The 11,143-nt window shown below is 40.3% G+C and overlaps 1 protein-coding gene across 1 annotated transcript; it reads left to right on the top strand.

The window, feature by feature from the left end:
* The first annotated feature begins 248 nt into the window (after window positions 1-248).
* Window positions 249-5,829, top strand: LOC142098619 (uncharacterized). The gene is made up of 4 exons (XM_075181454.1): window positions 249-679; window positions 1,733-1,856; window positions 2,226-2,299; window positions 4,770-5,829. The coding sequence occupies exons 1-4, from the start codon at window positions 355-357 to the stop codon at window positions 5,096-5,098; spliced, it is 852 nt and encodes a 283-aa protein (XP_075037555.1). The 5' UTR covers window positions 249-354; the 3' UTR covers window positions 5,099-5,829.
* The last annotated feature ends 5,314 nt before the right edge of the window (window positions 5,830-11,143 follow it).

Here is an 11,143-nt window from a genome sequence, read left to right as displayed (position 1 = left end):
TACACAGAGGCAAACGCAGTATTTGTAGAGGGGGTTTCTGAGTATAGTTCACCCTCATCAACAACAAAACAAAAAATGTTTTCATTAGGGTTTATTTGCCCTTTAAAAATGACAATGCTGCACAAATGAGTCCAATGTACAGCAATAATCATGTAGGTCAGATGTTGTCTTGTCTGTCACCTCCTTGTTTTCTACACAAATCTTACTTTCATTTTTAAAAGAGAGACGTTTACAATCAGTTTCACATTTACTGTAAAGTAGACGTGTTTTCAGTGTGTCTGCTGCTTTTCTCACTCCTTTATAACTATAATTTTTATTTTAGTTTTTAGTGACTCTTCCCAGCAGTGTTCTGTAATGGCTCAGGCACCTGAATCCAGGCGAGAGATTGTCACTGAGTATGTCCCGGGCTACTCACTGCAGAACAGTGATCATGGAATCCAGAGAGTTCTACTACAGGTGTTTGGAATGTTGGGGCATGGAAAGTCTTCGCTCATTAACTCATGTCTGTGTGTGGTGAAGAACGTGGGGTACAAGAACCTGGCAGTATCTGGACCCAGTTTTGGAGGAATAACAATGACAAGAGAGGAGTTTGAACTGACCAGTAAATTAGTCCTCATTGACAACAGAGGTTTTAGCAAGTTGAGTGCAACAGAGATCATGGAGTGCAATGCTCAGTTCAGTGAGTACATCATGCTATCACAAATAACATTGTTTTTTAGATTGCAAGCTCTTGTGGCCATGGCCCTCCCTCTTTTGAGTTTTAAAATGCAAGTTAATATTTATAGTTATGCCGCTGTTTAGAACCAGGCATGTCTGAAGGCCCTGATATGTTTAAGGTCTCAATTAGCATTTTAATGACTTAAAATGATTATGTCCATACTTGTTTACGTGAAGCCCTCCACAGGGTGTTTAATCCCTTCTAGACTAATGGTATTTATGCAATAGGGGTCAGCCTAATTTTTTAACATTTGTTACATTAAGATGAAACACACAACTTTTTCTAATAGGGCTATTGAAATTCACTTTATATTCTCTTGATTCTTGGTAGATACTAGAGTCTATTCTTAAAATTTAAATGTTGGAATTCATGGCTTGGAAGAGTGTAGAGAGCTAGTCTGGGGAGGGGTCCACATGTTCTATTCACCTAAGTCCCAATAAATCGCTGTGCCACCTCTTCTTATAACCTCCCCACCAGTGCAGCGCTATGGTATATATTGCTGTTTTAAATATAAATAATAATGACGTAGACAATATTGTTACCGAAGACAAGAAAGCTTTTCCTAAGTCTTAGTTAGGTTTTGTTCAAAAGTAAGTGTCCTACCATTATCCATCATAATGTAGGCACAATGCACAGTTTTGATGGCTTATTAGGGCAGTTTAGACCTAATTGGCCGAAAATCGCAGCATATATGACAGCAAAAAGACCACCGGTCCCTATCTGGATCCACCAGATGTTGGTCTGGAGGGTTGGGAAATGCAATTGGATGATGCGACATCTGAGTAGCATATGGTCATTGTCTGACCATTATCATGGTGTCCTGTTGATTAGCACTGAACAGACCGACCTTTCTGATGTGTATGGTCATATCTGACGGAGATCTGGCAACTTGGTGCTTGTAACGAGTGGCCAGATTGCCCTTTGTCCATACTATATGTATCTTTACACCACGAGGAAATGATTGAATAGGTTTCTAATTCTGACCATGTCTGCCTGTGTCTTTTCTCACAATAGGGAGCCTACGGAGATTGGGGGAAGTGACCTGGACTGAGAAGCCTCTAACTGAGGAGTTAGGACGTTTTATGGAACAGCGTAAACATCGACTTGTGGATTTCATGGTTCCTGTGTTTGTATACAGGTAACAGTACATATAATTATCTAACAATACACAGAAGGATAAAGGAACACTGCAGATATGACCTATAGTAAACATTATACAATACTTAGTAAAGTGCTGCCTTGTCTACCTTTTACAAAGATTATGCTAAATAAGTGATTCACCATCGCCCTCAGTCTACCCACTGGGTGACAATGTTGTGCTTCTAGTTCCCCTGAAGGGGTAAAATTATGTATAGACCTCATCTCAAGATCCGGCTATAGTTCTGGAGACTCTATTTACAAAATAAACATTAATACAATAGAAAAAATTAATGGAACGGCCAATAAAATGAGCAAAACACTATTACTGCACTATTAGATTCTCAATGTATATTTTCTTTTGCTTCAGTTGTGCACGTCCGTGGAATAATGATGACGGGAAGGAAGTTGAAAAAGTCCTCAGAGAAGCTCACCGTAGCACAGGTAAGCCCTCTATCCCAGAACATGATGGCACTGCGTCTCCGTGCTGGTGATGTGTGACCGGCTGTGTGTTTTATACTACAATAACAGAGTGGGACTCACTTACGAATCGCACTTGATGCACAGGGTAAAACCAAGTGCCTTGTTGTGCGCGGGGGGGGATATATAGAGGAACAATTGTCCGTTATGGAGCAAAATGGGGAACTTACTTACTTTTGCACTTTGGCACATTTGTGCAAATCGAGGTTTACGGCACCGTCAGAGGTCTTTGCACTGATCCTTGGCCATTTTGTGTTTTGTAGGTGAGAATCAATGTGATAATAGAGGGAGCTTTTTTGTGTTTCATGCACTGATTGTACACATGGTTGTTAATTTCAAGTTCTTTGCGACCTGTACACACATCCTCTTGTTTCACTTTGTATCATTTTCAATATTGTTTGCAGGATTCAGATGCATTAAGTGTGCGGAGAAGCCTACATGTTGTGATGTTTTATGCTTACATATGAAGGGCAAACAACCTCCATTTTTTTTCTATGGGTGGAAAAAGTTAGAGGTCAAATAGTCTCACTGTATTCACTAGGGATCGTTAGCCGACACTGTAAATGGTAAGAGAATTTACCTCCCTGGGGTTGGTGGGTCATTCCATATTCTGCCAGAATAGAGCCCCACATCCAGGCAGTACCCAGGCGAATATTTATGACAGGAATCCCAGGCTGTCTGTCACAGGACCACTGCCTGCTTCCACCCTCTCTAACATCAGCTGCCACTCAGTTCCCCGTCATGGTCCACTATAGCACCGTACAGGCACAATGCTGGAAGCCCACACAGTCACAGGAGCTTTGGCAGATAGATTACAATGAAGTCCCAGGATTGAGGACACTGCCAGCAGAGAGATAGCTCCTTGTGAGCTGAGAGAGGAAAGGGGGCTGTGTCCCAATGCAATAGTTGGTAAAACAGCAGTGACAGAGGGAGCAACTGGTAACTGGGAATGGGTGAGAGCGGTAAAGGTTATTGGTAAATCTTGGTAAAAACAAACAAACAAATGAGCGGGAGGGAGAAGAAAGTAACATGTGTGGTTTGGATGTGAGAAAACAAACAGCAGTAAAATTAAGAGGTATAAAATTATACTGAGAAAACATTTGTAAATGCACAGGGCCATCTTAACAACATTATGGGCCCCCGGGCAAAGCAGTGCACCGGGGCCCCTAGATATAGATTTAGATATATAGATGTATACAGATACAAATATAGATATATAGAGATAGAGATAGATAGAATGATAGACTTGCTCAGTAGGTTTTTTTTGCAGGTTTTTTTCTTTTGCAGGATTATTTATTCTCAATAAGAGCTGTGCCTATGGGGCCCCCTTGCCTGTGGGGCCCCCAGGCAGCTGCCCATCGTGCCCAATGGAAAAGATGGCCCTGAATGCAAGTGTTGCGAATAATTCAGTAGGGAGTGTCCAGGCCGTGCACAAAGCAGACACATGAGGTGGATGGAACTGGAACTTACAGGAGAGTGTTGAATGTTGTCCTCCTTTAGTAGTGTTTCCAGGCGAATCCACCACCCCATCCCCCTCATGTTGAACTCCTGTGTAACTCTTACTATGCTTTATAAATTTGCATAAACCATTGTAACAAACAACACTTATAACAAATCCACACAAAAGCAATAACCTAACACTGACTAAAACAGCCTAACAAGACTGAACAAGTAGAATAACATGTGATCTGGAGTTAATCCTAACTAACCTCTCACTACAAAGACAGAAATAAAATTATGGAACAAATAAACAGTAGAGTAGTAAACATAACAGTAACTAATACCATTCTTGGCAAGTTTGGCAAGTTGGCATCCGGGGGGAGGTGGGCGTGTGGGGGCTCGACGAATCGCGTCATTTGCTCCCCTTAAACTGACAATAAATTCTAGCCTATAAAGACAGGGGACGGGACCACGTTGATGCATGAATTGCATCATAGGCCCCCGCCCCACCACTTAACTAAATGCAGTGGACAGGATCCGGGCGATTGCCCTGCTCTCCCGGGAGCCTGGAAGGACTCCGAGAAATTCCAGGAGTGTAGCAAATACGACTAATACAACAAACCCACAGGACTTCTGATCCCAGATTGCTCGTGCAGTGATGACGTGATATATTTGTTTACCATAGATTTAATAAAATACTATCTAAACAATCCAACACTTTAGTTTTATAACTTATATTATTTAAATATTGAATTATTCCTCAATAAGAATATACGTTATGTTATCAACCGAGTGTTGACTAGCAGTAGGCCCAGACTTTAATTTCTTTCCTCCTTGATCTCTACATCCATTAGATGACTCAATAATAGTAGTAATAATAAAGAGTCAGGAATAGGATGTGACTTTAGACAGAATTGATGCATTCACATTATCGCTGTTTCTTGGATTGTCAATACAACATCATTAGTAATGAGATTCTAATCTTGATTAACAGGAATTAATCCCATCATTGTGATCACCAATCGCTTCTCTGGGGACTCTGTGGATATTATGAGCAAGTTTAGAGGCTTTGGGTCGACCCGCATTGTCACTCTGGAAAATTACACCACGGAGAACCAGACACGGACCCCGGAAGCCGATGGCAGAATCCTGGAGTTTCTAAATATCTGCATTGTGGAAGCCGAGCTTGGAATTGGGAGAATGGCGGAACAGGATCCTATGGCAAGATTAGATAATCAGATGATTAAGCAAGTTGAACAAAAGACAGAAATGCTGAGAAAGAAAAAACAAGAGTTGAGGAGGAATACAAAGAAACTGAATTAGTTTTGAAGGGAAATAAACATTGACCTTGAGTTTATTGTTATTATTTAGATACAGTATGGCAGTTATACTCCTGAATGCGCATATCTTGTGTTTTATAAGTAACTTTAGGTGCTTGGGTCAGGTACCTCTCTGCTCTCTGACATATTTTCAGTCCTTTTATTTTCATACCTGACCACACCCCCAATGACATCACTCCCATCCCACTGATGTCACACATACACCTTAACAGTAGTCCATGCCCCAGGCTATTACATTATAGGAGGATTACACATTTCTCATAAGATTAACAGGAGAGCTCTGGAAGGAGAGAGAGACTACAGGAAATAGAACAAAAACAATGACATCTCTACTTCATTCGGAGCACTGCAGGTCACACAAAGTAAGATCATTGATTTAATGAGAATATTATAATACATTCATCCATGGATATTAAATTCGACACAAAGGGAAAATAAAGTATTTACTATAGACACATTCAGTAACTAATATTTTCCTTCCATAACTTCACGGAATCAGTGAATTTATAAAAGTGCTGTTTACATGTAAGAAAAGAAAGTTGTTGACAGATTGCATCAGAAATTCATAAAAAAAAGATGGCCATTTTCCAAAATAACGCCAGTGAATCACTAACTGGGGCCGAAAATGTAAAGACAATCTTAAGAGTTTGGACAGGAGTGCGGTGTTGCAATGACAGTGCCATTGTTAGACTTGTTAGTGCAATGTTTGTGTATGAAAGCTGATGGAATTCTCTGGCTGCGTCTCAATCTTTATTCTAATTGGCTAAGAGACTCGGTGGCCACAGGACATAATGGCCCAGAAGTAACACGTAGTCTGTGATGCAAACTTAGACCAGGCGCTCCCTACAGCTGATGACCATCATGGCCAATTCTAATAAATATTGTGGGCGTAGGGTTTCCATCCTCAAACTAGAAGTGCGCTGAGGTTTGCGGGCAGGGAGTATAATCTAAAAAAGCCAACTGTGCAAAAGCATGAACATGACATCAAAATCCGCCCTCCTACCAAACATTTAATTAAATATATTTTCCTATTTTTATTCTTATATACTGCTTGGTTCAGCTTCATTTATGACGTAAATTAATTGTGAGAGGACAGCAAGACTGTCTATTGTACAGTATGTGGCAACTATGTGCTGGAAGATTGTTATTACATTGGGCAAAGTGCTCCTTAAATTGTGTTCTCTACAGAAGTGCAAATGGATGGTTATAAGTAAAGCAATGAGAGTCGATCTCCACTAGCTCAGACCTAGTGCAAAATTCAAGGAAATTCAAGGAAATGGAAATCACTGTAAGCCCTTCTGCACAGAAAGGATTCCCCTTAAAATCCCCTCCCGTTCACCACTTTATCACATTTTAATGATCTCGCTCTATAAAATGAAAACTCATTTTTATTTGGCTATGGTAACCCGTACACAGTCACACTTAGCTAGGAACGCTTTCACTCCACTGAACCCTTCCCAAAACCTCTTTTTAACTCTTAAACCCATGCACTTTTACACAAATCGGGGCGCACTTGCACAAAAGTAGGCTCATGATGTCACCAAAAAAAGAATTTGTACTATATTTTGGCAGTTTGCCACTCAATAAATGACCTCCAATGTAGACAGATTACTCAGTGATAGGATTTAGAATGATTTGGTTAATGCTAGGCTGGGACCCCTGAGGTTTGAAAAGCTGAGATGTGAAGCACCATTACTATTGACCATGACCAGTGTCAGAAAGCTGAGTAAGTGTCTGCAATAGTGAATGCTATAGCCAAGGTAGAATCGTTGTCAATGGTGGTAATCGTTAAAGCGATTACCACAAATCCGTATGAATGTTAATTTAAAGCTGCTTTAAATTAACATTCATACAGGTCGCGATGATGTCAAATTGTAGTGATGGAGAGCTGTCCAGTTGTTATAAGTTGCGGTCAGCCTGCTGGTCCCATCGGTGATCTGCAGCGTCGGTTTTCAGGTAAGTCTGTTTATATTAAAATCGTTTTTTCTTCAATTCGGATATTATTTGTAGGTCTCCTCTGTGTCGGAATTTACAATATCGTTTAAGCGTACCCAACCCGTTGCCAAATATACATTTTACTTATTGCTAGTTGACTTAATTGCCAAATATAATCCAGGGACGCTTGAAGATGATGTGGAAAATGTAAGCACATCATGCGCGATTCTCTCTCAACAGACCATGGATCACTACAGTCGCCATTATGACAACTTTAATGAATTACATTCTTCGTTCTTTTTTGAATGGTAAATTCTCCTCTTCAACAATTTTTATTGAATGGATGTTAAGAATTGCATTCAACATTCAAAAATTAGGAATATTATTGTGAAGTTGGTCAAAAAAGCTGAACAATAGGGACAAAAATTTTCCAAGGGCGAATCTTTAAAACTTCGGACTGTTCCTGGAAACTAGGGATAATTGCCAACTATGACAATCCACACTCGGTACAAGTTTTGCCGTCTTTCAAAATGACAAACCAAGAGGACATTTTCCTCATTTTGCTAATAATCATATTATATATAACTCAACAGACCCAAAATGAGGTTCACATGTTGAGATGAGGGGCAGGGACGGGCTGGTAGGTAAAGGTTAACTATTATACTAAGCACACATGACCTGGCTCGTTCCAACCATAGCACACCGCCGGTAGCTGCCCACACCTGCCAGTCGCCTATGACTGCATTATTATTTATTACAGACTGACATTAACCACCCCCACTTTCCCTACCAATTATTACTCCGCTACCTTATGTATCATGTGTTCCTCACACCTCTTAGACTGTAAGATCATTTGGGCAGAGGCATGGGCACATTAATGTACAGTTCTGCGTAATATGTCAACACTTAAAAATAAATCTTATTATTAATCATAGTAGTGATAATTATAACACCAGCAAGAAATTACTTTCACTTTAACATTATTGCACGTTCCTGTAAATAATCAGAGGAATGTAGCTGAGTTATACGTTTAAATAATAATGCTTGGAATTTCTTCTACAATTGAGGATATTTTAGATGAAATGGCAACCAGAACAAACACAAAGAACACAAAACTCCTCTCCCACGACAAGTATGTAATGTATGTAAAGTATGTAATGTACTGCATGCAATGCTGTAAAACTTGTTACATAGATAAAATAAAGAGGAGACAATTATATCAGAATGACTATTGGAAGTCAGATGATTTTTTGAACGTTGAGGATAATACATTTCTGTTATCATCTTTGAACCAACAAAGTTATCCAGAGAAACTACTCAGGGAGACTTTTAATGAAATAAAATGTATTGATAAGCAGGTTATATTGGTTTATGGAGATCATCATCATTATCAACATTTATTTATATAGCGTCAGCAAATTCCGTAGCTCAGAGGGTTGTTGTCTTGTGTGAACTGTGTGAAGGGTGGTAATTGGGTACCCCTTGAATTTTTAAGGTAACAACATTATTGATTTAAATTAGGGATGAGCGCGCTCGGATTTCTGAAATCCGAGCCCACCCGAACGTTGCGGATCCGAGTCGGATCCGAGACAGATCCGGGTATTGGCGCCAAATTCAAAAGTGAAACTGAGGCTCTGACTCATAATCCCGTTGTCGGATCTCGCGATACTCGGATCCTATAAATTCCCCGCTAGTCGCCGCCATCTTCACTCGGGCATTGATCAGGGTAGAGGGAGGGTGTGTTAGGTGGTCCTCTGTGCTGTTTAGTTCTGTGCTGTTTAGTTCTGTGCTGTTTAGTTCTGTGCTGTTTAGTGCTGTGCTGTGCTGTGCTGTGCTGTGCTGTGCTGTGCTGTGCTGTGCTGTGTTCTGCAGTATCAGTCCAGTGGTGCTGTGTGCTGTGCTCTGTCCTTCTGAGGTCAGTGGTGCTGCTGGGTCCTGTGCTGTGTCCTGTTCAGTCCAGTGGTGCTGTGTCCTGTGCTCTGTGCTTCTAAGGGCATAGTTATTTCCCCAATATTCCCCTGTGTTTAAAAAAATAAAAAAAATTTTTTTTTATAAAATACCAAAAACTACTTTAATATTTTTTAATTACCACAAAATTTTCACAACCAATCCTGCAGTATAAGCCCATTGGTACTGCAATATTACCAAGTTCACACATTCAGCAGTAAAAGTCCAGTGGTACTGCAATATTACAAAGTTTACACATTCTGCAGTATCAGTCCAGTGGTGCTGTGTCCTGTGCTCTGTCCTGCTGAGTTCCGTAGTGCTGCTGGGTCCTGTGCCGTGTCCTGTTCAGTCCAGTGGTGCTGTGTCCTGTGCTCTGTGCTTCTAAGGGCATAGTTATTTCCCCATTATTCCCAAGTTTGTAAAAAATAAAAAAAAAGTAAAAAAAAATAAAAAATTAAAAAAAAAAATAAAAATATAATAATTATAACCAAATTTGCAAAACCAATCCAGCATTATAAGTCCATTGGTACTGCAATATTACCAAGTTCACACATTCAGCAGTAAAAGTCCAGTGGTACTGCAATATTACAAAGTTTACACATTCTGCAGTATCAGTCCAGTGGTGCTGTGTCCTGTGCTCTGTCCTGCTGAGTTCCGTAGTGCTGCTGGGTCCTGTGCCGTGTCCTGTTCAGTCCAGTGGTGCTGTGTCCTGTGCTCTGTGCTTCTAAGGGCATAGTTATTTCCCCATTATTCCCAAGTTTGTAAAAAATAAAAAAAAAGTAAAAAAAAATAAAAAATTAAAAAAATAAATAAAAATATAATAATTATAACCAAATTTGCAAAACCAATCCAGCATTATAAGTCCATTGGTACTGCAATATTACCAAGTTCACACATTCAGCAGTAAAAGTCCAGTGGTACTGCAATATTACAAAGTTTACACATTCTGCAGTATCAGTCCAGTGGTGCTGTGTCCTGTGCTCTGTCCTGCTGAGTTCCGTAGTGCTGCTGGGTCCTGTGCCGTGTCCTGTTCAGTCCAGTGGTGCTGTGTCCTGTGCTCTGTGCTTCTAAGGGCATAGTTATTTCCCCATTATTCCCAAGTTTGTAAAAAATAAAAAAAAAGTAAAAAAAAATAAAAAATTAAAAAAAAATAAAAAAATATATAATAATTATAACCAAATTTGCAAAACCAATCCAGCATTATAAGTCCATTGGTACTGCAATATTACCAAGTTCACACATTCTGCAGTATCTTGTGCTACATATAATGGAGAGCAAAAATTTTGAGGATAAAGTAGGGAAAGATCAAGACCCACTTCCTCCTAATGCTGAAGCTGCTGCCACTAGTCATGACATAGACGATGAAATGCCATCAACGTCGTCTGGCAAGCACGATGCCCAATCTCCTAGTACAGGGCATGTAAAATCCAAAAAGCCCAAGTTCTCAAAAAACAGCAAAAAAAGAAACTTAAAATCATCTGAGGAGAAACGTAAAGTTGGCAATATGCCAATTACGACAAGTAGTGGCAAGGAACGGCTTAGGCCCTGTCCCGTGTTCATGACTAGTGGTCCAACTTCACCCAAGGATCAAAGCCCTCCTCCCCCCCCCTACAAAAAATTTAAGAGAGTTATGCTGTCAGCAACAACAACAAAACAGCAAAGAACTCTGCCTTCTAAACAGATGACATCACAAATCCCCAAGGCGAGTCCAAGGGTGTTGTTGGTTGTGAACCCTGACCTTCCCATCACTGTACGGGAAGAGGTGACTCCATCCAGCATTTGCAGCACGCCCTCTGCATATGCTGGAAGGATCACCCACAGTCCAGTTACAGATTTGGCTAATGAAGGTGTGAATGTTGTGCACTGGGAGGAGGATATTGATGTAGCTGGCGCTGAGGAGGATGTTGATGATTATGATGCAGACAGATACCAAATTGCATTTCTCAATTTCTATTTATATTCTAGATTATATAACGGCTGAAAAGTTTTCTGTTTTACTCCTAGTGGAGAGGGGATCTGATGCAGACAGATACCAAACTGCCTTTGTCCATTTCTTTGTATATTTGAATTGCTAGTTCTACAGTCTATGCAGGCTGCTTTATTTATATTCAACTACAAGTGTAGGGCGGGGGGGGGGGCATAGATA

This window comes from Mixophyes fleayi, chromosome 7 (assembly GCF_038048845.1).
Source record: "Mixophyes fleayi isolate aMixFle1 chromosome 7, aMixFle1.hap1, whole genome shotgun sequence".
Taxonomy (NCBI): domain Eukaryota; kingdom Metazoa; phylum Chordata; class Amphibia; order Anura; family Limnodynastidae; genus Mixophyes; species Mixophyes fleayi.
Note: the sequence above shows the minus strand (reverse complement) of the source record. Positions and strands in the feature narration are given on the sequence as shown.